Below are 27414 nucleotides of genomic sequence, written 5' to 3'. Positions count from 1 at the left end.
ATCGTCTCGAAGAGGCAGACGCCACGGGGCGTCGACCGCCAGATTCACGAGGTCTGCGTACCAGGACCGGCGTGACCAATCCGGCGCCACAAGAATCACCGTGCTGCGTTCCGAGTGTAACCTGCGAAGGAACCTGGACAGCAACTGAATTGGTGGAAACGTGTACATCAGCTTGTACTGATGCCACGGGGCCACTAACGCGTCCGACGCGTCTGCCCGAGGGTCGCGCGCCCTTGCCACGAACCTTCTCACCTTGTTGTTGAGACGAGACGCGAACAGGTCCACATCTGGAAGACCCCACTTCGCGCACAACATCTGGAAGACAGCCGGGTGGAGAGACCATTCCCCCTGATCTAGGGTCTGGCGACTCAGATAGTCCGCCTGCCAGTTCTCCACCCCCGGAATGTGAACCGCCGTTATCGCCTGGACATGAGTCTCGGCCCAGGACAGAATGTCGGCCACTTCCCGAGCCGCTCGGGCACTCCTGGTGCCCCCTTGGTGGTTGATGTAGGCCACCGCCGTGGCATTGTCCGTCTGCACCCGAACCGGGCAGCCCTGCAGCCGGTCCGTCCAACGATGAAGACAGAGATTTATCGCACGCAATTCCAGAATGTTGATCGGAAGGGAGGACTCCTCCTCCGACCAAGTTCCCTGGGCGGACAGAACGCCCAGAACACCACCCCAGCCCGACAGGCTGGCATCCGTGGTGATTACCGTCCACGAGATAGGACGAAAAGACTTGCCCCCCGACACCATCGGGGACTGGAGCCACCACAGAAGGTCTCTTCTGGTGCGATGGCCCAACGAGATTAGAAGATCCAGAGATTGAGGTCGCCCGTCCCACCTGGACAGGATCTCCGCTTGGAGACCCCGCGTGTGAAACTGGGCGAAGGGAATCGCCTCGAAGGCCGAGACCATCAATCCCAGACATCTCATGCACGTCCGCAGAGACGAGTGTGGAACGTCCCTGAGGGACCTGACTTCCTCCTGAAGAGTTCTGAGTTTGTCTCCCGGCAGGAAGACCTTCGCCTGAACCGAGTCCAGGATCATTCCCAGGTAGGGAAGACGAACCGACGGACTCAGTGTCGACTTTGGAAAATTTATCGTCCAACCAAACTCCTGCAGAGTTTGCATCGTGACAGACAGGTCCTTCTCCAGACCCTGACTGGTCGCAGACCGAACCAGAATGTCGTCCAGATACCCCAGGACAGAGATGCCCTGGGCTCTCAATAATGCCAGAACCGGTGCAAGCACCTTGGTGAAAACCCGCGGAGCCGAGGCGAGACCAAAAGGTAACGCCACAAACTGGTAGTGATCCTCCGCAATGGCGAATCGAAGGTACCTCTGGTGACCCTCGAAAATGGGGATGTGAAGATACGCATCCTTCAAATCGATGGAGGCCATGAATTCCCCTGGAACCAGGGCAGCCACCACCGACCGCAGGGATTCCATGCGGAACTTGCGAACCCGCACAGAGTGGTTTAGAGCCTTCAAGTCCAGAATTGGACGAACCTTGCCCTCCTTCCTGGGCACGGTGAACAGATTGGAATAAAGCCCCCGAAATCTGTCCCGATGAGGCACCGGAACCACCACTCCCTGAGCCCTCAGGTCTCGCACCGCCAGGTGCAGGTCCCGTAAACGCTCTGGAGACAGTTGAAGATTTGAGGGAAAAAATCTGCTCTCCGGCCGAGAGAGAAACTCGATCTTGTAACCAGATCGAACGATCTCCTGAACCCACCTGTCCCGCACGCGGGCCAACCAGGATTGAAGAAAACTGAGCAAGCATCCCCCCACCCCAAAACTGGGTGAGGGCGCCCCTTCAGGCCGCACTGTTATGGGCAGCGGGTCCGGACTGACCGGACTTCTGTTTACCAGACCAGGGCTTCATCTGAGAGCCTTGTCCTTTGAACGGTTTGCCCTTGTAGTGCGACCGAAAGGCACGAAAGGACCCCTGAGGGGGCCGAAAATTAGCATGCTTCTTCCCAGAAGCCCCCTTAGCCTTGGGGAAATGGGGCAAGAGAGTGCTCTTACCTCCGGTGATCCCCTTAATCAACACATCCAAGGACTCCCCAAAAAGGCGAGACCCATCATAAGGCAGATTGGCTAAGGTCTTACGTGAAGATTGGTCCACCGACCAACACTTCAACCAAACCAGGCGGCGAGACAACACCGCCACGCTGTGCACACGTGCAGCCAACGGGACTAAGTCCAAGTCCGCATCACACTGATATATGACACCCTGGTGGATCTGATCCACCAAATCCAGGGTCGCCGGCGAGGCCGAATCGGCCACTAGGACGCGCCTAAGCATCTGCGTCCAACTTGCGACAGCCTGGGCTGCCATGAGAGAGGCAAACAGAGCCTTAAGCATAGAACCCGTAACAGAATAAGTATGACGGGCAAGAGACTCCATTCTTCTATCCGTGGCATAACGGAACACCGGGGAATCCTCTGCAAGAATCGCAGTGGATTTGTTCAAAACCGCAATTGCGTGATCCACCGTTCATCAGTGGAAGGCGAAAAAGGATAACGCAGCTTGAACCTACTTGGCACAGCAAAAGGTTTGCGTAAATTGCGCCATTGTTCCTTAACAGCGCGCTGAAAATCATCATTGCAGGGAAAAACCTGCGGAATCCTGCGTTTTCTCTGCGTCCCATAAGCCGCCAAGGCAGCGGGGGGACACACTTCATCCTGCAAACGCAGCGTTTGTTTTATGGAAGCAATCAATTCATCCATGATTGCAATCTCTTCAGGCGAGCCAGGGGGAGAATTATCCACCCCTTCAACTTCAGCCTCCACCTCGGACCCCACTAGATCCAGGGAGGAGCGGGACCCCGATAAGGAGACCCCCGCCATAACAGCCCCATCACCTTCACCCTCAGAATCAGAGGAAATAGAAACTCTGGGTCTTTTAGTAGATTGAGCAGCCACCAGCATCTGCACCTGAGCAGCAAGGCCAGCCACAATAGTGGCCAAATCCCCCCCTGGGGGGGAAACAGCGGTCCCCTGGCTTTCCACCAAGGTGGCAGGAAATTTGCCCTCCTGAGAATCCATTGCCCCAATATGATATGCCGGAGAATAAAGGGTTAACTGCCCCTTTAACAAGCGCAGCGAGCTCAGCCCACCGCACCACACACAAGCACAATGAGACCCCCACAGGGAACAATAAACTGAACACAGGCAATGGATATAGCAAGAACAGAAGGATAAAACCTGAGGAGACCCTTGCCGCTGCTGCTGCCTCGATCGGTGTACCCAGGAGAAGAGGAAGTGATGAGACCAGGGCGCTCTATTAAAGCCTATGGGAGGCTACAAGAAAATGGCCGCCATGCATGTAGAACATGCGGCCGGAGCGAGTGTAGGCAAAATGGCGCCGTTTGGCGCCGAAACCGCCGCTCCTCAGTACAGTAATGCACATAACACCATCCACATAAAAAGCATGGCAGATCGCCGCAGCGATCGCTGTATAGTGCCCAAACATGCCACAAAACATGCCCCACAGCACACAGCTTCTCACACTGACAAGGCTGACACAGACAGTGTCACACAGCTCTCCCCCCCCCCCTTGCAGCCCGCAGCATGCAGCAGAATGATAGGGAGACAAACAGTGAGAACAGAGGCAGGTTACACAGTCCCAGACTGACACCCCCCCAGACAGACAGGTCCCCACATAGATACACTTACCTCTCAATGGCGTGGGGGACCCGCACAGGTGAACAAGCCGCTGCACATGAGGCAGGGAGAGTCGCATACAAGACGCACAAAATGGGGGTTAAGAAACCGCACAGCGTCCAGTGAGGTAGCCACCTCACCAATCATCCCTGCACCGAACAGGGATGGGTCGTTCACTGTGCCAGGAGCGTTACCTGGCTGAACGCTCGATGGCAGGCTGGGAAGCCACTGACCCACGACCTGCGACCAGGGGGATCAGCCCGAGACCCAGCCCGCATAATCCTCTTCGTCAGAAGAACTAACTAATGCTGACAAAAAGAACAGCTAGGTAAAGATAGAGAAAAAAACTCAAACAAAAAATCAAAAAAGAAGAAAGAGGCTGGGGCACAAAGCCCCAGCACAGAGAGAACCAGCCACTCCTGACAAGCTAGACATTGAAACTGAGATATGGTTGCAGGAAGTAGGAGGGTATTGACTGAGGGGACCACCCCTTGAGGGTGGGATATGTTAAAAGCTTTAATGTTAACATATTCTGTTGCCTAGCTACTCCTTCGGAGCAAAGTCTAATACCCCATTGTGACGAATATGAAGAGGCGGCGACTGTCGGAGGACGTAAGAGAAATGTGTTCTGATGAAACCAAGGTTGAACTTATTGGCCATAATTCCATATGTTTGGTGCAAAAACAACACTGCACATCACCAAAAGAACACCATACCCACAGTGCAGCATGATAGTGGCAGCATCATGCTTTGGGGCTGTTTTTCTTCAGCTTGAACAGGGGCCTTAGTCAAGGTAGAGGGAATTATGAACCGTTCCAAATACCAGTCAATACTGGCACAAAACCTTCAGGCTTCTGCTAAAAAAGTCAAACATGAAGAGAACCTATCTTTCAGCATGACAAGGACCCAAAGCATAAATCCAAATCAACGACGGAATGGTTTCACCAGAAGATGATTAAAGTTTTGGAATGGTCCAGCCAGAGCCCAGACCTGAATCTGATCTAAAATCTGTGGGGTGATCTGAAGAGGGCTGTGCCCTCGCAATCTGACCGATTTGGAGTGTTTTTGCAAAGAAGAGTGAGCAAATATTGCCAAGTCAAGATGTGCCATGTTGATAGACTTCTACCCAAAAAGACTGAGTGCTGTAATAAAATCAAAAGGTGCTTCAACAAAGTATTAGATTAAGGGTGTGCGCACTTATGCATCCATATTATTTTAAATGTTTTTATTTCCATCCACCTAAAAGATTTTAGTTTGTTGTTCAACTAAGTTGTACAGTTTATAGGTCACATTAAAAAGGTGGGAAAAGTTCTGAATTTTTTTTTTTATCTTTGTCTCATTTATTACATCACATAAACCTGACATTTAACATTTGACACATAACAGGGGTGTGTAGACTTTTATATCCACTGTATACAGCTCAAAAAAATCAAAAAGGAACACTTAGAGTATAGCATCAAGTCAAATAAACTCCTGGGATATTGATATGGTCAGTTTGATATGGTCAGTTAAGTAGCAAAGGGGGTTGGTAATCAGTTTCAGCTGCTTTGGAATTAATAAAAACAAATGAACAGGTGCACTATGGTTTTACAGGTGGAGGCCACCGACATTTGTTTGCTCTATTTTACTCTACTTTCTGACTGTTATTCACTAGTTTTGCATTTGGCTAGGGTCAGTGTCACTACTGGTAGCATGAAGCGATACCTGGACCCTATAGAGATTGCACAGGAAGTCCAACTGCTCCAGGATGGCACATCAATACGTGCCATTGCCACAAGGTTTGCGGTGTCTCCCACCACAGTCTCAAGAGCATGGAGGAGATTTCAGGAGACAGGCAGTTACTCTAGGAGAGCTGGACAGGGCCGAAGAAAGTCCTTAACTCATCAGCAGGACCGATATCTGCTCCTTTGTGCAAGGAGGAACAGGATGAGCACTGTCAGAGCCCTACAAAATGACCTACAGCAGGCCACTGGTGTAAAGGTCTCTGACCAAACAATTAGAAACAGACTTTATGAGGGTGGCCTGAGGGCCCAATGTCCTCCAGTGGGCCCTGTGCTCACTGCCCGGCACCATAGCGCTCAATTGGCATTTGCCATTAAACATCAGAATTGGCAGGTCCAGCACTGCGCCCTGTGCTTTTTACAGATGAGAAAAGGTTCACCCTGAGCACATGTGACAGACGTGAAAGGGTCTGGAGAAGCCATGGAGAACGTTATGCTGCCTGTAACATCGTTCATAATGACTGGTTTGGTGGTGGGTCAGTGATGGTCTGGGGAGGCAAATCCATGGAAGGACGTGCAGACCTCTACAGGCTAGACAATGGCACCCTGACTGCCATTAGGTATCAGGATGAAATCCTTGGACCAATGTTGTCAGACCTTACACTGGTGAAGTGGGCCCTGGGTTCATCCTGGTACACGACAATGCCCAGCCTCATGTGGCGAGAGTATGCAGCCAGTTACTGGAGGATAAAGGAATTGATACTACTGAATGGCCCCCACGCTCGCCTTAACTAAATCCAATAGAACATCTCTGGGACATGTTTTGGTGAAGGCCACCAGGTTGCACCTCAGTCAGGAGCTCAGTGATGCCCTGGTCCAGATCTGGGAGCAAATACCCCAGGACACCATCAGTTGTCTCATTAGGAGCATGCCCAGATGTTGTCAGGCATGCATACAAGCACGTGAGGGCCATACAAACTACTGAGTACCATTTTGAATTGCTGCAATGAGATTTCAGCAAAATGGACTAGCCTGCTGCATTATTTTTTCACTTTGATTTCTGAGGAGTCTTTGAATTCAGCCCTCTGTAGGTTGATCATTTTCATTTCCATCAAATTATGTGGCATCGTTCCTAACACATTACCCAGTCCATATCAGTATAGATATCCAGCATAATATTTGTCTCCACTGAGATCTTGTGTTTTCAAAGTGTTCCTTTTCATTTTTTTGAACAGTGTGTATATATATATATATATATATATATATATATATATATATATATATATATATATATATATATAGACACACACACACACACACTATATTGTCAAAAGTATTGGGACAGCTATTTTTACACGCACATGAACTTTAAGGTCATCCCAGTCTTAGACCGTAGGCTTCAATATCGAGTTGGCCCACCCTTTGCAGCTAGAACAGCTTCAACTCTTCTGGAAAGGCTGTTTACAAGGTTACCTCCTAGAGGAGGTAAAAAATGTCTTCTTATTATAAGAGAAGATGGTCCCAGCACTGTGTGTGGACTGGTGGTCATGTGATGTTGTGAGTCAGGTGACATGTCCTCTATAGTCAGGGGTCAGCAGGCTCAGTATTAGGGTAATTAGTCCCCTCTGGTGTATTGGGGTGTCTATAGAGATAGAGATAATGATAATTACAGAGGGTGTTTTTTTTTTCATACATACGGTGCCTGAAAGGTGCGTAGCGCAGGAACGCTCAAGCGCGGTGGGGTGCTGGGAGCTGCTACAGGATCCAACACCGCCCTTTTGTAGTGAAGCTTCCAATGATGCCCACAGGTAGCAGCCAACATAATTATTAAAAATTAGTTGAAGGCAAAACCTTTTACAAGGTAAGACCATTAAATAGATCATCTGACCGAGGATGGAGAAGGAGCGGAGTCACACCACAGAGAAGATACTAAACCTCACCCTGGAGATCATCTACCTGCTGACCGGAGAGATCCATATACACCCTTGACGGCTATTTATAATATATACTGAGGTATACCAGCAAGCTTATGTGAGATGTACCTGGTCCGTGGGTGTCCACATAAGGAATGGTCCATTGGAGAGGAGTTGGAGAGAGGTGGAGATAACGTTTATACATATAAAGCTCTATTATCATTAACATCTGGTGAGTGCTCACTGCCTTAGATGGGAGCACACGTGGTGTGGTGAAGGAAGATACCATCTTATCAGCACTTTAAACACCAGGATCAGCACCAATGTAATGAACTAGAGAATTTATATGCATTAGTGTGATGAACTTTATGTGTAGTGAACATTCTTTTAGGATTTTTTTATGATGAACTATAGAATTCATATGAATTAATGTGACGAAATGTATGCACAGTGCCCTTTTTTCACCTGTAGACCCCATAGGGGTATTAAGAATAAAGTGTCCAAAGACACATTAGCGCTGCTGAATGTTATTGGTTGAATGTGCTCTGGAAGGACATTTGTGTTGATGACATTTTGTTGTATATGTACCGTATTACAGCAGCCGCTGAACACCTTATTATATCTCTAGGTTTAATCAGGTTTATCTGAGCGCTGGGTGAGTGCTTGCAGGTTTTAGATCAGCAACCACTTTTTTTTATAAAAAAAAAAAAAAAAAAAAAACTATACACCGTTTCCTAATAAGCTATGTTAAGTACCAAGACAGTCCACGGTTCATGTAAGTGGGCAATCCTGAAATACAGGCAGCAGCAATATGTGTACAAAGGACAAAAAAAAAAAGGGGTGGGGGTGGAATCTATTCAAAGAAAAAAATAATTCCGTCCTCATAACACATACAAATTAAGGCCGTTTTGTCATATTCTATCTAGAGGTTTTTTTTTTTTTTTTTAAATATATTTCTGCTACTGTATTTTCAAATACACAAGCACACATATTGCATAGTTTTATATGTTACGTAGCATATAAGGCTAATACCAAACATAAAATCTTACTAACCTTGTAATACTTCCATAGGGAGAACTGTCCAGGCATTTTCCATGTAACTAATATAGAGATAACGGGCTGTATTACAGGCGAGGCCAATGTATAGCACCCTAAGAAAGACAAAACATTGTTTTTAGTCTTTTTTACATTAAAGGGTATCCATAGTTGGAAATGTAATATCATATATTCAAATTTCACCTAGAATTTTTTTTATTTCTAGCCACTTTTTATTATTTTGAATGATCTTTCTAAATTAAGTTTTTAAACTTACTTTGTTAACCCCAAGGCGCTGACGGTACGCAAATATGCAGCCTCTCGGCGGGTGGGCCTTGGCACCAAGAGGCTGCATATTTGTGTACCAATTTACAGACACAGCTGTGCCGAGAGCATGCGCCTTGCGTGCTCTCACCAGTTACCAGCAGCGAACAGAAAGCTCTCGACTGCTTCTTGTGATCAGTAGCATTTCAATCATGTGACCACTGAGACAGCCAATCACAGCAGTCACATGATCATAAACCCTGCCTCCTGGCATCAGAAACCCCTAAAGGGCCAAGAGGTGCAGATGAAAAGGGGTCAAGATCTCACTCCTTTACTTCCTTAAATTCTGTGTCACTATGCTCTGTGAGTAGGCATTGGTGTGTCACACAGGTCCTGCCTTCTGAACTACAAAAGCTGCTGAGAGGAGGATATTTAGGTGGAGTCAGAAAAGCAATCACTTCTTGCAGGCAAGGTACCATGGGATATGTAGTCCTTAGAAATTGAAAGCAAAACAGAAGGAGAAGCTGCAAAGCATGCAGGGAATCCAGGAAGATGACGAAAGATGATCGGCAGACAGGCAGCACTCGAAACATGAAAGGGGATTATTTTTAAAGTAAGATTCTTTCGGTTTGTCAATAACAACTATTGTTAGTAATGCTATTACAATACTGATGCTATAAAATTCAAGTGTATGCAGTGACCATAGAACTCTTTTATGAACACCGAATCATCTAGTCAACCATGAAATAGAGCCGTCTGGATTTGTATCAACTTCTAGGGAATGTGTCTTTAGGGCCCTTTTACACGGGTGCTTCGTATGTCCGCAAATCATCCTATTTTTTTGCGGATGATTTACGGACATAATGTAAGTCAAAGGCATTGCGGATGTCAGCGTATTCGCTCCGTGAAAAAAAAAAAAAAAAAGGACCGGAGCGGAGCCAAAAAACTGATCGCCCGTGTGAAAGAGCCCTTAGCCAGATTGTTTTGCAGCATATTTGCATTTCCTAAATTCCTATTTAAAATGGCACGAAGTGTCCCAAAATATTCAAAAATCAAAACAAGTTCATCTTTTGCCATTTTAAACCTGGCCATAGTTGGATCGAAATTTGGCCAAAAAAGCAGGGACTGGCCAAATTACAATCCATCTGTTCTAGAAGAGTCAATCTAATGATCAACTTCTCTTGAATGGGACTGCTGGTAAATTTTCATTTGATAAGCATCTGTAGTGCGGTGTATTCCGACTAGAGATGTGCCGGTTTCCGGTAATGGGATAAATTGCGGTACTGCATACGCACGGCATTGATATCGTGGGCATTTTTTAAATACCGTATTTCTCCATACACTGCCCCCGAGTCTCCCCGCTGTGTCCGGACTCCCGGCTCAGCTGTCCTTTACTAGAACAAAGCCGCTACTACCTGTATAGGTCTGGCTCACAGGCGGAGTGATATCAGATGCACTCCGCTTGTGACAGGAGGGGCCATACACAGGAAGCAGCGGCTTTGCTCTATACTGCAGCCGCATGCTTCCTCCCAGGCTCAGACACTCAAGTGTTTGACAGCTGTGATTAATTCTGGAGCGATCAGCGGAGCAGAATGGCAACAGATACAGCCAGACCTCTTCTCTTTATATGGATGAGTGGATTTACTCTGGGGATCGGAGCCTTCTTGATATAAAAAGCTTGGATTCTTAAGGAAGTGGTCTGGTCATATCAAGTGTGTCCTCTGGCTAAGGATCTCCGGTCTTACGTGCATGTGTCATTCCGTTGACTTTCGAGAGAGTCTTGTGCTATGTTAGCCCGTCTGGTAATACAGGGGCTATCCTTAAGATGAGAAGACAGAGTGACTGGGTGTTGGATGCACAGAGTGGAGCACATTACACAGCTTATGTGCATTATCACGCTACTCTCACATTCGGACTGTTTTTGCAGTTATATTTTCATTATTTTTCATCATTTCTGTTTATGTTAAATTTCTAGCGCTGCACTACTTATGGTTTATGTTTATGATCTGGGATTTGGTTTATTGGCCCTTTGTGCACAGCAGCTTTCTTACACTTGTAATCAGGTGCACTGATTTCAACTTTTCATAATACAAAGTTAATGAAACCCCCAGATTAGTTTGCATATCACAGTGCGAACTGTCAATTCAGACAGGAATCGGATTGTGGAGGTGAGAATACCCATGCGATCCGATTCTGGTGCAGACCAAAAAAAAAAGGGTCCTGCATGACTTTGGGCCGAATGCGATGCAAATTCAGCCATACAATCTGTGCGGTGCGAATCACTTGTGATATCTGACATCGCTATAGTGTGAACCGATACCTAAAGGGCAAAAAAATATATATACAGTATTTAACATTTAAATCTTTGTCAGTTTGTAATCAATGTTAGCTGATCCTGATAAGTGCACCTTTGTAAATATCTCAAAAGCTGTTGATGAGCATATTTGTACAGATTCGCTCTGCTGGTGATCCGCTAAATCTGGCCCTGAATTTTCCTTTAAGTGTATGTGCTGGGAAGACTGCCACTATTGTCTTTGACCAGCTACCATCCCCAGCTCAGAAAATGTCAAATTGTGGTCCGTGAGAAAATTGGAGAGACATGAGAATTACCACTCAATATAAAAGACCCCATAAAAGCAAGGCACTGTATTCTACCATGTGAGTACTGGTATGTAAGGGCTTTCAACTTTACTACACCCTAGCCCCGTCCGATGCTCACACATATAGGCTGCCCAAGCCTCAGGTACCACGAAACACAAGAGGAGAAGTCGGAACTCAGAATGGCATCCAACAATGGTTATCCCTAATTGGAAAAACATGTATAACAGCTGTAAAACAGTCAACGCGTTTCAGCCATCAGGCCTTAGTCATGTCTAATCTGCCAGGTCTACTCAATGGGGGAGGAGAAAGGAAATACAAATGTTATATTAAACAAGTAGTTTTATCCTTTAAAAACTTAATTGAAGACAAAATAGCCAGTAAACTTCCATAATACATTCCAGGTGTTCCACCCAAAATCTAACACTAAACCTACGTCCACCCCACATTCTAAGCCTAATTATCTAACCCTGTAAGGAAAAGATCGCTATAATCACCTGTTCTGAAGCTGCTCTAGTCTGGTCCCCGGCTGAGCTGTCAGTGACGGCTTCTGTGTAGAGCGGAGGCAGCCAACAACGCATGCTCCATAGTAAGTTTATGGGTGACATCATCTCCTATTCATTTCCCAGCCATTGTCGGCTTTGTTTCTACACAGAAGCTGCCGCTGTAGACTGGAGTGGAGTGGCTTCAGAATAGGCAAGTATCGCGATCTCTTTACAGGGTTGGTTAGATGGATTAGGCTTAGAATGGGGATGGGAGTAGGTTAAGCGTTCGTTAGGTTTTGGGTGGAATTCCACTTTAACTTAGGTCCACTTGGCACGCTTTAAGCTGGCCATACACTGCATGAAGTACCAGCCAAAACTTACTCATGTGCATGGCCCTGTTGGCACGCTCCCACCAGACATCTTTTATTAGGATTATGCTTTATTTAAATGTTATATAGTCATGCTTAATTGAATGTTGGAGTTTAACTTTAAAATTTTACTGAAAATCTCTCCCTTTGCAACTTAGACATTTTTGCTGTGGAGGATGTAAATTTCCTCCCATTGTTATCGGAGTTGTGGGAACATTTGTGTTTGCAGGATATTTTGCTATTCTGAAAAGTTATACAAAACATAAAAGTGCAGCGCAAATCATAAGTATAAAGACAAATAATATACATAGCAGTCCATGCACAGATAGTATAGCCGCATAAATAGCATAGCCCAACAGTTCCCATGTAAAAATATGTACAAATTGTATCAAGTCCCCAAGACAGGGTGCTGGAAAGATCCACGCAAGGTGACAGTCCCTCCACCAAAGGCACTCAAATGCGCTCGCCTGAAAGAAAGACCCCTGTACCAGCAGGTCAATTAGGCTTAAATCAAGGACACAGGAGCCTCCTTTGATAATCACCAGCAACATCCAATTCCAGGGCATAATGTGTATAATATAGAAAGGGATAAATCCCTTAGGTAAATAGATATAGTTGCAGTTCTGGGATTATCTTTTAGTTCTAATAAAGTAATATATAAGGGAATATGGATATGTGCCATTAAACTTGTTATACTTCAGGTATAGTATTCTTTTATCCTTCACCAGAAATATCAAAGGAGTCGGATGGAAAATTGTGGGCCAAATAGCAGCTGCATCCAATCAGATGCAGCCATTGTTCAGGTTAACTCCCATAACCCAATAGTAATTTGTATTCTGTGATGTGCTATTGGCGGAGAGCCAAAGATGCCAACCTATTGTTCGTGTTATGGCCTGCACTGCTCGATTAGTCCAAATCAGCAGATAAAGTACTCATTGGTTGTATATAGTAAGTTTATCAAAAAGTTTCTTTGTGTGTTTGTTGGGTATATGTAGGGGAGGAGATCACCTAGAAAAATGTGCCAGCGGAGGGTATTATCTCTACAGTAAATATATTGCAACAAAAAGGTAGGTAGTGGGATTTTTAAATACCCCTCCAGTGATCACACAAATAAACTTTTGAAGAAAAATGATCTTTATTTTAAATAATAAAATATTTAAAAAACACATCAAATTGTCATGGCTTGCATAATGATACCAGCAAAATATTATCCACTACAAACATGCATGGCGGTTTGTCAAGGTGAGGAACTAGCGTTAATGCATTTCGCAGAAATAACTGCTTCTTCAGGACCTCTTAAATGTACATGACCGCCAAAATGGATTTTTTTTCCGGAAGACTTCAGTTTATATATTTTTCTTGCATCTTTTAACTAGAGTAGACTACACAATATACAGAGATGGCTTGCTCCTTATACTACCACACCATGTGGAAACGCTGGGGTCTTTCTGAATAAAGAGCTCTACTCTGGGGAAGATCTTTCTCCCATGGGCCGTCAAGACTATACCTCACTGGATATTCCACCAGTACATCTCTGTATACTGTGTGGTCTAGTTACAAGATGCATGAAAAATATATAAACTAAAATCTTTTGGAAAAAATATACTTTTAACCACTTCCCGCCCGTCATATAGTAAAATGACGGCCGCAAAGTGGTTGTCCCATCCTGACTGGGCATCATATGACGTCCCAGCAGGATAGGCTGCCCTGCGTGCCCCCGGAGGGAGCGCAGAGCGGCGATTGGTGGTGCGGTGTTTCACTGACACACCGCATCTCCGATTCCGGTAAAGAGCCTATGATGTAGGCTTTTTACCATGTGGTCAGCAGTGTCCAATCACAGATGGTCACATAGTAAATAGGAAGTGCCTTTGATCGGCTTTCTTCAGTTCGCGCCTGACAGGCGCAAGTAGAGGAGAGCCGATCGGCAGCTCTCCTGACGGGGGGGGGGGGGGGGGTTGTCTGTGCTGGTAATCAGAGCATTGATTACCAGTGCAGACCCTTATGGGATGCCACTAGAGCCACCAGAGATTGCCAACCCATGGCCACCAGGGATGCTCACCCATGCCACTAGGGATGCCAATCAGTGCCGTCATCAGTGCTCCCCATCATTGCCATCTATCAGTGCCACCCACCAGTGCCGATCATTGCCATCTATCAGTGTCGCCCATCAGTGTCCATCATTGCTGCCTATCAGTGATCATCAGTGCCGTCTATCAGTGCTACCTATCAGGTGTCACATCAGTGCTGCATATCAGTGCTGCATATTAGTGCCTCATCATCAGTGTCACCCCATCAGTGCCTGCCAGTGCGGCCTCATCAGTGCAGGAAAAAAACGTATTTAGAACATTTTCTAACAAGCAAAAAAACTTTTTATTTGTTTAGCAAAACAGAAAAAAACCTTGCGGTGATCAAATAACACCAAAAGAAATCTCTATTTGTGGGAAAAGAAAAATTAATTAAATTTTGTTTCGGTACAGTGTTGCATGACCACGCAATTATCATTCAAAATGCAACAAAGCTAAAAGCTGAAAATTGGCCTGGGCATGAAGGGGGTGAAAGTGCCCTGTATTAAAGTGGTTAGGAGGTCCTGAAGAAGCGGTCATTTCCGCAAAACGCGCTGACTAGTTCCTCATCTCAACAAACAGCGATACACGTTTGTAATGTATCAGTATGAAAGCCACGACAATTTGATACGCATTTTTTAATTTTTTATTGTTAGAAAAAAAAAAAAAAAGATTTTGGACATATTTTTTCTTACATAAATTGTACTTCTATATAGAAAGGTTTAACAGCTCTTCATTTTCAATACGGTATTTAAAACCATTTTCAAAACCCATGGGCCGATATGCTTCACACCCAAGAGATTTTCACTCAATTTGGGAAATGCTCAGGCTTGTGAATTCATTTCTCTAAAACTTCCACTATTTCGGGCCAGCCTCCCGCCCTGGACAGAAGAATCAGTTTTCCTATTAGCCAAAACACACCTTACATATTTGGGGATAAAAATTGGCAGATCTCCCTCATCGCTATACCATCTTCATTTCTCTCTGGTCCTAAGACAGGGCTCGACAAACCCCGGGCGCCAGGTCACATTGGCGACTAGAATTAGCTACCTGGCGCCTGGGGTGCACTGCCAGGAGGTGCCCTGTCCCTTTTGCGCCCCCCCACCCCCTCCCCGAGTGCGCGTACTACCACGCCGTCTGATCATTGAGGCCGCGGCTTTTCGGCCTTCTTCAGAGAGACCCTTCCAACGGGGAACTGGTGCCTAATTTTGGTGGCCGGGAGTTTGACAAGCAGTCACTAATGGCTCTGTTTCCCCTGCCTGTTTTCAATGCCTGCCCATCTCCTTCCCAAGAGGAGAGGAGATGGAAGTTTTTGCAGGCTTCATCTCCCTTTGCTTAAAAGGTAAGTGGACAGGGAGTGTGGTTATTATTATTATTATTTATTTATTTTTAAAATTTAAAAACAGACGGTCTGTTTTCATCCGATTGTCCTATAGAGAGCGGGGTTCTAGTCGTCTTTATGTGTAAATTTAGTATCCGTTATTTTTTTGAAATTAAAGCTTGGTTGTTAGTAAAAAAAAAAACAAAAAAAAAAAAACTGGCTCCTAACTTTTTTAGCTGGCTCCTAGATTTCAGGCAAATTTGTCAAGCCCTGAACTAAGATCATAGCGAAACTTGACAACTGGCAGAAAATCCCTCTTTCGTTCTTTGAGCGTTGTCACCTATTCAAAATGGTTAGCTTCCCAAAACTCCTCTACCCTTTGCAGAACATCCCCTTACTGTTGAAAAACTTAGACCTTCAAAAGCTCCAAAAGGCGTTAAATACTTTCATCTGGCTAGGTCACCAACCCCGAATCTCCATAAAAAAAATAAAAAATAAATAAAAACTTTACCTCCAGAGGCATGAAGGGGCTGTTCATCTCCCAAATATATGCCTCTACAATCTCTCTGGTCTCTTACAAGGTGGCCTAGACTGGATAACACAAAACTCAAGATACTCAAACTTGGAGTTGGAGTCCCGGAGGGTAAGCCCTAAAGTTTTGATCGCCTTGCTGCACTGTGGAATCAGAGCCTTACCTTCGCACTTAAAACTCAATCTCTTGATAGGGGATACAGTACTGGCATGGAGAGATTTGAGGAAGAAACTGAGTAGTTACCCCCCCCCCCCCCTGGCTCTTACTCTACCTCTCGATCCAACACCATCCTCTGTTCCCACAAGCAATACGAGGCCTTTGCCTCCTGGACTTCGCAAGGTTTAAACAACTTTTCACAACTGTTTAATATCTCATCAAGGAGACCTCTTACTTTTTCTCAGATAGCTCAGATTTAATCTACCCACCCATCACCTAATATACACCTAACAAGCAATAAGCTTTATATCTAATTTTTGTCCCTCTAGAGACCTCCGCTTCAAACGCTTTCTTCTTAACTCTTTCGTGAATTTTGCAAAATCTACCACCTCTATAAACCTCTACACTCTAAATTCACTAAACCAACACTCACCAAGACAGCAACAGCTTGGAACAAGGACCTCCAGACCAGCGAGGCAAATCATGCCATTTTATCTAGATATAACACCACTTGCGCATTTGTGACTAATGAATTTTGGCGAGAGCAACAGTAGAAAATTATTCACAGAGCATATATACCACACCTAACATTGTCACAATTCCCTAAACAGCAACTCTGCACCCTTTTGGAAGGAATACAGGCCTTCATTGATACACAAGCTTTGGGCATGTCCCCCCATCTCCCCCTTCTGGGACCACGTTGAGAATCTGGCCGCCAAGGTCACCGGGCTTCAACCTTGTAAGGATATTTCCTCACTATTCTCTGGATGTCTAGACTCCCATCCTCAACTTCAACAGAAATCACAGAGGAATATCATACAACATAACAAACCTTGGCTCACAACTTACTACACGGCAGCTAGAAGAGCTTTTCTCAAGCAATGGACAGCATACAACCCCCCCCCCCTCTACTATTAAGGACATTAAAAACAATCTTCAGAACCTACGGAGGGTGAGGCTGGACTTGGTCTTATTCCACCACCAGACGTCAACTGCTTTTCAATGTAAATGCGACCCTTACTTCGCAAAAGGTGTTGACAAATTTAGAACAAAGTTTAAAGGGATCTTCCCTTTCTTTACACACATCCCCCCTGAATACACCCAGCATATTGGCTGGGTAACCAGCTATACTCGATACTAACTTACGACGGTTTATAGTCCTGTTTATCCCACACATTCCCTAGGTATCTGAATATCCAGGATCTACAACCTTACTTAAAACCTTGGAATTGTAAAATACGGACTTGCCTTGGCACTTCCTTTTACCATCTTTACTGCTGATCTACAAGAATCACTCCTCATTGGATGAACTTGCTTGCCTTAGTTGAGCCTAGAGAAGGCTCGCTTAGTATTAAACCAATATTGCATCTACGACTCTCTTCCCCCCCCCCCCCCCCCCCCACCATTCTGTGATTTGAGAATTTTAGCCTCTCACTTTCTCTGTCGTCCTTGTGTAGACCAGAGTTGATTATGTAATTTCTGGTTCTACCTTATTTATGTGTCTGGAATATAAAAAAAATGCCACTAAAATGTTTTTTTTTTTTTTAAAAATTTCATTTAGCAAAGAGTTCTATATTATTAGATTATTGTTATACAGCATTTACATAGCGCCAACAGTTTGCACAGCGCTTTACAATTAAAAAGGCCAGTGGGAGGGTTTTTTCATTTAGGGCTCTTTCACACGGAGCGGACCGCATTGCGATCCGCTCCGGCACTTTTTTTTTTTTTCACGGAGCGGATGACACTTGTGTCATCCGCTCCGTATGTCCGCATATCATCCCATCCGTTTGCGGATGATATACGGATATAATGTATGTCTATGGGCATTGCGGATGTCACCGCTGACATCCGATTTTGCTTCCTTTCCGTTTTTTGAACGGAACAAAAATAGGGTTCTGTTCCGTTCCAAAAAACGGAACAGAACTGAAAGAAAATCGGATGTCAGCGGATGGTATTCCGCTGACATCCGCAATGCCATTGACTTACATTATGTCCGCAAATCATCCGCAAAAAAATAGGATGATTTGCGGACATACGGAGCGCCCGTGTGAAAGGGCCCTTATTTACATTTTTATAGATATCTAAACGTCGATTAATGTAGTACGTTTCCACATTCTAATCTTTGGATTACATTTTTATACACACAAGAAGCGATAAAACAGAACTAGTTGCAGACATATTAGTTGAATAAATGCACAGACTGTAGACACACTTGTGCAAGGCAAGCCGAGGTTGTTCTCTGCAACAGTACAGCTTCATCTAAGAAAAATCCTGTCCTGCCTGAAATGTTAACAAAGGCTTTCCACTAGTTTGGGTGTGCCTCAAGGAGTTTCCTGCAAACATGGTACATTGTGACCGTGTCAATAAAGCACACCCTAGTTAAAGACTGCAATTTACAGTCTGTGGAACAAAAAACGTCAGTATTATATCGAGCTTTCAAACAAATGAAATTGCTGAGATTAGGTGTATGCATAATGAAAATACTAGGTTGCTGTAATCAATTGGATTTGCTATCATGTAGGTAGGCGTTTTTCATGTGCTGTGTATATTTAAACCTTCCATTATAAATTTTTACCACCCCACATTCATTATCACTGCTAAATTAAAAGGAAGCAAGATAGGTTTATGATCTGATCCTTATACTTGACATACTCTTCTGCTTGACAATACTTTAGGCCAACTTTAGAGTCGGTTCACACTAAGGCGACACGACTCTGTACTACTTCGGGGGCGACTTGTGCATTGCCATGCACCACGACTTCGGAGCGACTTGCAGGGACTTCACATAATGGAAGTCTATGCAAGTCGCTCCGAGGTCGCCCCGAAGTAGTACAGGACCCTTTTTCTAAGTCAGAGCGACTTGTGTCGCTCCTATTAGAATGGATCCTATAGCGGTCAATGGACCGCGAGGGAGCACGACTTGTCAGGCTGACAAGTCGCCTGACAAGTCGCGCTAGTGTGGACCGAGTCTTAGGATCCTCAAACTACAGCCCTCCAGCTGTTGTGGAACTAAACATCCCATGAGGCATTGTAAAACTCTGACATTCACATCCATGACTAGGAATGATGGGAATTGTAGTTCCTGAACAACTGGAGGGCCACAGTTTGAAGACCCCTGGTTTAGGCCATCTAGTTGGCTGCCATGCCAAAATAAACCTCCACAACTGAAATATTGCTCATTTTCAATATGATTTTAATACATAAAACATTACTCCTCCTGCTCTTTAAACACTGGAAATGATACCCTTAAATTAATTTGTTGATTTAATTCCATGAAGATAAAAGGGAGCGCTGTCATTTTGAAAAGGTTCATCCCTGGCAGGAACAGCAGGAAGAGCTTCAAGGCACAGAATGACACAGTCTCTGTAGCTCGTGTTGACAATCTGCCAGGATTTTTAACCTGCTCTGTAGGAAAGGTTCACTAAGCCTCTCCCGTTACGCCACTCTAAATAAATGATCCTTATGGACTGACAAAAAAAAAAAAAAAGTATGGTATTCCATTTGCAAGAGTTAAAGTTAGTTCATATGGTGTACATGGAATTGAAGCATATAGAAAACCATGAATACACCTTATGCTACCATTAAAGCGGTTGTAAAGCTCAGACATGAAATATGAATAAAGCATATCCGTCTATAGTGTTTGCTTGTTTCAATCTAGAGCACCAAGTATCATTTCTGTCTGCTGCTTCATCCCACTGCTATAAGCATGAGTCCCTTCTGGCAAGTTTTCCTGACACCAAGAGATAAATGGTGACAGGGGAGGGCACAGTCTATGATAAACAGCCTCAACTCTGTTTAGGTGTGCTGTATGACGGGGGGTATGTCCTTTCCCTCCAATCAGCTTCACAGCTCTCCTCACTGATGTAACTTCAGCTCCCCGCCCCCTGCCTTGCATAGGTGAGAGAGATTCAGTGTAAATAAATTCTGCACTTTAAATGGATGTAGGGGAAAGACAGCTGTAGATAAACAAGTACAGCTTATGTAGGAGGATTTGTTTAATCTCTGTGTATAACCTGAGGTCAGTCACTTCACTGGGTATATGTAAGGCTTTACAACCACTTTATTGTTAAAAGGAGATGTATGGGGTTTTAAACCTTATCTAGGTGGAGGCAGCATCGGTCCAATGATGCATCTGTCCCCGGCTGCTTCTAAGGTTGAGAACTGAGCGATCAAAGACTTCTGATCGCTCGGTTCTCAGTTTTCAGTGAGCAGAGAGCCAGGGACTGACAATCACTGGCTCTCTGCTCTTCCCCTCCAGCGTCCACTGTCAGCTGAAAACATTCCTGTGATCCATAGAGGAGTAGGGCCAAAAAAGCTTTGGCACTACTACTCCTTTTAAGTGATAAATGAGAACACTTAATAAAGATTCAATAAGACCGGTATATACCAAAATTCATCTTCCTGTGCAGACAAGTATCAATATCATTTTAACGATCTACTACTTTTTTTTTTATCCTGGATAGAAAAAGTTGGCGAAATTCAACTCAAGGGTCTGGGGTTCCAAGAGGTTTCTTCTTTTCATATTTACGTTGTCATCAATAAAAGAAGAACGCTAAGGCCGACGCCTAGCCCTTGATAGTACTCAAGAGCAGTTTCTGCTCAACCCCCCATTGAAGGAACATGAAATATGAATAAAGCATATCCGTCTATAGTGTTTGCTTGTTTCAATCTAGAGCACCAAGTATCATTTCTGTCTGCTGCTTCATCCCACTGCTATAAGCATGAGTCCCTTCTGGCAAGTTTTCCTGACACCAAGAGATACCTGGTGACAGGGGAGGGCACAGTCTATGATAAACAGCCTCAACTCTGTTTAGGTGTGCTGTATGAAGGGGGGTATGTCCCTTCCCTCCAATCAGCTTCCTAGCTCTCCTCACTGATGTAACTTCAGCTCCCCGCCTTTCATAGGTGAGATTGTGTAAATAAATTCTCCACTTTAAATGGATGTAGGGGAAAGACAGCTGTAGATAAACAAGTACAGCTTATGTAGGAGGATTTGTTTCATCTCTGTGTATAACCTGAGGTCAGTCACTTCACTGGGTATATGTAAGGCTTTACAACCACTTTATTGTTAAAGGAGAAGTATGGGGTTTTAAACCTTATCTAGGTGGATGCAGCATCGGTCTGATGAGGCATCTGTCCCCAGCTGCTTCTAAGGTTGAGAACTGAGCGATCAAAGACTTCTGATCGCTCGGTTCTCAGTTTTCAGTGAGCAGAGAGCCAGGGACTGAATTACTGGCTCTCTGCTCTTCCCTCCAGCGTCCACTGTCAGCTGAAAACAGGTCACAGGAGTGCAGAACAAACTGCATTCCTGTGATCCATAGAGGAGTAGGGCCAAAAAAGCTTTGGCACTACTACTCCTTTTAAGTGATAAATGAGAACACTTAATAAAGATTCAATAAGACAGGTATATACCAAAATTCATCTTCCTGTGCAGACAAGTGTCAATATAATTTTAACGATCTACTACATTTTTTTTTAACCTGGATAGAAAAAGTTGGCGAAATTCAACTCAAGGGTCTGGGGTTCCAAGAGGTTTCTTCTTTTCATATTTACGTTGTCATCAATAAAAGAAGACCGCTAAGGCTGACGCCTAGCCCTTGATAGTACTCAAGGGCAGTTTCTGCTCAACCCCCAATTGAAGGAAGGTCAAGATCCAAGCCACCGAAAAAGAATGAGGATGAACCCCAAAAGACACACCACGCAATGTACGTCTTCCACGTACGATGGTAGATGTTCCTAGAAGTAGATTTCCTAGCTTTTACAGTGTTGGAATCACCGACTAAGACAAACCTCTATCCATCAGCACCTGGCGCTCAACAGCCAAGCCGTCAAAGCCAGTGACTGTAAAGCAGGACGGAAGATTGGTCCTTGGGACAGCAAATCCTCCCTGAAAGGAAGCTTCCAAGGACGTCGGCGACCAGCCCCACCAGATCGGCGTACCAAGCCCAGCCATGGCCAGTCTGAGGCCCCTAAGATGACTGGAATCCTTTCTGCCTCCATCCTGCGTAAAAGTCTTGCCAGAAGCTTGAGAGGAAGAAAGGCATAAAATCTGACAATACTGACCCTACGGGGGCCACCAGCGCATCTGTGGCATCCGCCAGAGGATCCCGTGACTGAGCCACAAACCTCTGCACCTTTCTGTTGAGCCGGGACGCCAACAGATCCACTTTGGGATGCCCCACCGGAGACACAACTGATGAAACACCTCCGGATGAAGGGACAAAGCCCCTTGGTCCAACACCGACTGAGGTAATCCGCCTTCCAGTTTTCCAGCCCGGGAATGTGTACGGCGGAGAGGGCTGAACAAACAGTTCTGCCCACCTTAGAATACTGGCTTCTTCTAGAGCTGCCAGGACACTTCTTGTGCCCCCCTGGTGATTAACATAAGTCACGGCTGTGGCATTGTCCCATTTAATGCACACTGGACATCCCTGAAGACAATCCGTCCAATGTTCCAGGCACAGTCTGATCGCTCAGAGTTCCAAGACATTGATCGGTAGTCTAGACTCTGCCAGTGCCCAGATCCCCTGAGCAGAATTTTTGACGAGGGTGTCTCCCCAGCTGGACAGGCTGGCATCCATGGTGACCACTGTCCAATACAAGGGGAGGAAGGATTTGCCCAGCCGTAGTGCCAGAGAACGAAGCCACCATATCAGGGACTCTTTCGTTCCCTGGCTGAGCCGGATCTGGTTGTCCAGAGACTGAAGTCTTGTCCCATTTGGCCAGAATCTCCCTTTGCAGGGACCTTGTATGGAACTGTGCAAACGGAACCGCCTCGAAGGTAGACACCATCAGGCCTAGCACCCGCATGCAAGTCCAGAAGAATGACCACCCCCAAAAGTGTCAAAAATGTCAGTCAAGGGTCCGATCTGTCCGCCGCAATGTCGCAGTACCGAAAAAAAAAAATCGCAGATCGCCGCCATTACGCGTTAAAAAAAAAAAAACACCAAAAATGACAAAAATCTTTCCCTTTGTTAGTAAACGCGATAACTTTTGCGCAAACCAATCAAAATACGCTTTTTGCGATTTTTTTTACCAAACATAGGTAGCATAAAACAAATTGGCCGAAAAATGTTAAAAAATTTTGATTTTTACTTTTTTTTTTGGGGAATTTCATATAAAAAAATGTGAAAAATATTGTTATTTTTGCAAAATTTACGCTCTTTTTTTGTTTATAGCGCGTGATCAAAAAAAATCGCACAGGTGATCAAATACCACCAAAAGAAAGCTCTGTTTGTGGGAAAAAAAGGACGTCAAATTCGTTTAGGTACAGCGTCGCACGACCGCGCAATTGTCCGTTAAAGTCACGCAGTAAAAAAATCGCAAAAAAAACCCTGGTCCTTTAGCAGCCAAATCCTCCGGGGCTTAAGTGGTTAAATGCCTGAGGATAATAAAGCATACAACCAAAATAATCCTACAAACCAGGATGCTACAGAGGACCGGAATTTCAACCTTCATTAACACATAATTATAGACACAAAGCTTGAAGACGAGTCACATCTGTAGCTCAGCAAATTTCTTTACACTCCTTCAAATGACAGTTACTATAAGAATTCCAGTTACCTGCTCAGTTCCTAAATATAATCGGATAAAAATAACAGAGGCTGGAATATATATACATTTTTTTTAGAGTTACAAGATCTTAGCCTGGGTAAATTTAAAGTATATTATAGTGAAACCCTGGCTGACAGGGTTGCACCGATACCAGTATCAGTGCCGATATTAAGCATTTGCATGAGTATCAGTACTCACGCAAAATGCACAAATACCTGAAACTGATACTTTCAGGCTCAGTTCTTTCAGCTGTCAGCTGGATTCCCCCACTGACAGCTGAAATGAGAAAAAAAAACATGGCAATTATTTGTTAAGGAGCGGGGCCGCTGCATCCTTAACAACCAATGACTCATTTAGCTGTCAGAGGAGTTCCCCTGTTGAGAGCTAAAGTGTTAAAGTCATCCAGCAATTGAGCTGTCAAAAGAAAAAAAAAAAGCAAGGTTTATCAACAACATTGCTCAGCTGCAGAAACAGTAGGAGATTAGATGGTTTTAAATAAATATGAGAGCAGCAAGAGGGAAGGGGGCAGGCACTGACAAGCAGACAGGCAGGGAGGGAAGGGGAGAGGAGTAGAGAGGAGGACAGTGCAGGGATGCTGATGACAGAGGCACATAAACTGACCACGGTGTCAAGGCTCAGCAGCCATGATACACCGTGGTCAGTTTACAGAGGGGGGGGGGGGTAGAAACTGTCAGGATTAGTCAGATTTCTTAGGTGATAGAAGGAGCCAAATGACACAGCACAAGCACTGTGCTGTATAACATGCTTTAAAAAGGAACAAGTTTTTTTTTGTTAAGATTACAAATGCTTTAAATGTACAGTGGGTACGAAAAGTATTCAGACCCCCTTAAATTTTTCACTCTTTGTTATATTGCAGCCATTTGCTAAAATCATTTAAGTTCATTCTTCTTCCTCATGAATGTACACATAGCACCCCATACTGACAGAAAAACACAGAATTGTTGACATTGTTGCAGATTTATTAAAAAAGAAAAACTGAAATATCACATGGTCCCAAGTATTCAGACCCTTTGCTCAGTATTTAGTAGAAGCCCCCTTTTGATCTAATACAGCCAGGAGTCTTTTTGGGAAAGATGCAACAAGTCTTTCACACCTGGATTTGGGGTTCCTCTGCCATTCCTCCTTGCAGATCCTCTCCAGTTCTGTCAGGTTGGATGGTAAACGTTGGTGGACAGCCATTTTTAGGTCTCTCCAGAGATGCTCAATTGGGTTTAAGTCAGGGCTCTGGCTGGGCCATTCAAGAACAGTCACGGAGTTGTTGTGAAGCCACTCCTTCGTTATTTTAGCTGTGTGCTTAGGGTCATTGTCTTGTTGGAAGGTAAACCTTCGGCCCAGTCTGAGGTCCAGAGCACTCTGGAGAAGGTTTTTTGTCCAGGATATCCCTGTACTTGGCCGCATTCATCTTTCCCTCGATTGCAACCAGTCGTCCTGTCCATGCAGCTGAAAAACATCCCCACAGCATGATGCTGCCACCACCATGCTTCACTGTTGGGACTGTATTGGACAGGTGATGAGCAGTGCCTGGTTTTCTCCACACATACCGCTTGGAATTAAGGCCAAAAAGTTCTATTTTGGTCTCATCAGACCAGAGAATCTTATTTCTCACCATCTTGGAGTCCTTCAGGTGTTTTTTAGCAAACTCCATGCAGGCTTTCATGTGTCTTACACTGAGGAGAGGCTTCCATCAGGCCACTCTGCCATAAAGCCCAGACTGGTGGAGGGCTGCAGTGATGGTTGACTTTCTACAACTTCCTCCCATCTCCTGACTGCATCTCTGGAGCTCAGCCACAGTAAACTTTGGGTTCTTCTTTACCTCTCTCACCAAGGCTCTTCTCCCCCGATAGCTCAGTTTGGCTGGACGGCCAGCTCTAGGAAGGGTTCTGGTCGTCCCAAACGTCTTCCATTTGAGAATTATGGAGGCCACTGTGCTCTTTAGGAACCTTAAGTGCAGCAGAAATCTTTTTGTAACCTTGGCCGGATCTGTGCCTTGCCACAATTCTGTCTCTGAGCTCTTCAGGCAGTTCCTTTGACCTCATGATTCTCATTTGCTCTGACATGCATTGTGATCTGGAAGGTCTTATATAGACAGGTGTGTGGCTTTCCTAATCAAGTCCAATCAGTATAATCAAACACAGCTGGACTCAAATGAAGGTGTAGAACCATCTCAAGGATGACCAGAAGAAATGGAAAGCACCTGAGTTAAATATATGAGTGTCACAGCAAAGGGTCTGAATACTTAGGACCATGTGATATTTCAGTTTTTCTTTTTTAATACATCTGCAACAATGTCAACAATTCTATGTTTTTCTGTCAGTATGGGGTGCTATGTGTACATTCATGAGGAAGAAGAATGAACCTAAATGATTTTAGCAAATGGCTGCAATATAACAAAGAGTGAATTACTTTTTGTACCCACTGTACATGTGTTTACATGGGTCTATATGCATTTACACATGTTTAGAAGTGTTCAGTGTATCCAATCTGTCCTCCGATTTACATAATTCAATTGTTTTCAAATGCAGCTAAACTGAATAGCAAAAGGGTGCATTATACTATCTAAAAACATTACATGCATTTAGGAACATCCTCTACACATAAAAATTAATAATTGGATGGCCTTGTGAATGAGGCCTCAGTCAGGAAATGACCGGAGTTTACTTAGTGGCTCAGATGAGCAGATAATTTGTTTGTTAATGCCATGCAATGAACTTGCTGTACCAAGCCCTTCTGCAATGAAACAGTTTGCTGCCTCACTGAGTAAAAATGCAAGACAAACCTGTTCAGACTGTTCCAGGTGTTCCTGTCTCGTGTATGGATTACCGTTGCCAATACCAGATAAGCCTGTTCCCCTACTGCTAACCAATGCCAGATAATATACAGTATGTCACAAAAGTGAGTACATCCCTCACATTTTTGTAAAATATTTTATTATAACTTTTCATGTGACAACACTGAAGAAATTACACATTGCTACAATGTAAAGTAGTGAGCATACAGCTTGTAAAGCAGTGTAAATTTGCTGTTCCCTCAAAATAACTCAACACACAGTCATTAATGTCTAAACTGCTGACAACAAAAGTGAGTACACCCTGAAGTCAAAATGTTCAAATTGGGCCCAATTAGCCATTTCCCTCCCCGATGTCATGTGACTCGTTAGTGTTACAAGGTCTCAGGTGTGAATGGGGAGCAGGTGTGTTCAATTTGGTGTTATCGCTCTCACTCTCTCATACTGGTCACTGGAAGTTCAGCATGGCACCTCATGGCAAAGAACTCTCTGAGGATCTGAAAAAAAAAAAATTGTTGCTCTACATAAAGATGGCCTAGGCTATAAGAAGATTGCCAAGACCCTGAAACTGAGCTGCAGGGCGGTGGTCAAGACCGTACAGCGGTTTAACAGGACAGGTTGCACTCAGAACAGGCCTCGCCAAGGCCGACCAAAGCAGTTGAGTGAATGTGCTCAGCGTGATATTGAGAGGTTGTCTTTGGGAAATACACGTATGAGTCCATTGCTGCAGAGGTTGAAGGGGTGGGGTCAGCCTCTCAGTGCTCAGACCATAAGCTGCACACTGCATCAAATTGGTCCGCATGACTGTCGTCCCAGAAGGAAGCTTCTTCTAAAAAAGATGATGCACAAGAAAGCCCAAGGCAATGGATTACTGGAACCATGTCCTGTGGTCTGATGAGATAAACATATTTGGTTCAGTTGGTGTC

The 27414-nt window shown here is 44.7% G+C and overlaps 1 protein-coding gene across 3 annotated transcripts in view; it reads right to left on the bottom strand.

Moving 5' to 3' along the window:
• The window catches only part of MFSD6 (major facilitator superfamily domain containing 6), an 86469-nt gene that overhangs the window by 47476 nt on the left and 11579 nt on the right, over nt 1–27414 (bottom strand). For all 3 annotated transcript variants that reach the window (XM_082260049.1, XM_082260050.1, XM_082260051.1), the window contains exon 2: nt 8360–8457. In XM_082260049.1, coding sequence (XP_082116175.1) covers nt 8360–8457 — 98 coding nt within the window. The remainder of the gene's footprint in view (nt 1–8359; nt 8458–27414) is intronic.

The sequence above is a fragment of the Pelophylax lessonae genome, assembly GCF_965119305.1.
Source record: "Pelophylax lessonae genome assembly, chromosome: 6".
Lineage (NCBI taxonomy): Eukaryota > Metazoa > Chordata > Amphibia > Anura > Ranidae > Pelophylax > Pelophylax lessonae.
Note: the sequence above shows the minus strand (reverse complement) of the source record. Positions and strands in the feature narration are given on the sequence as shown.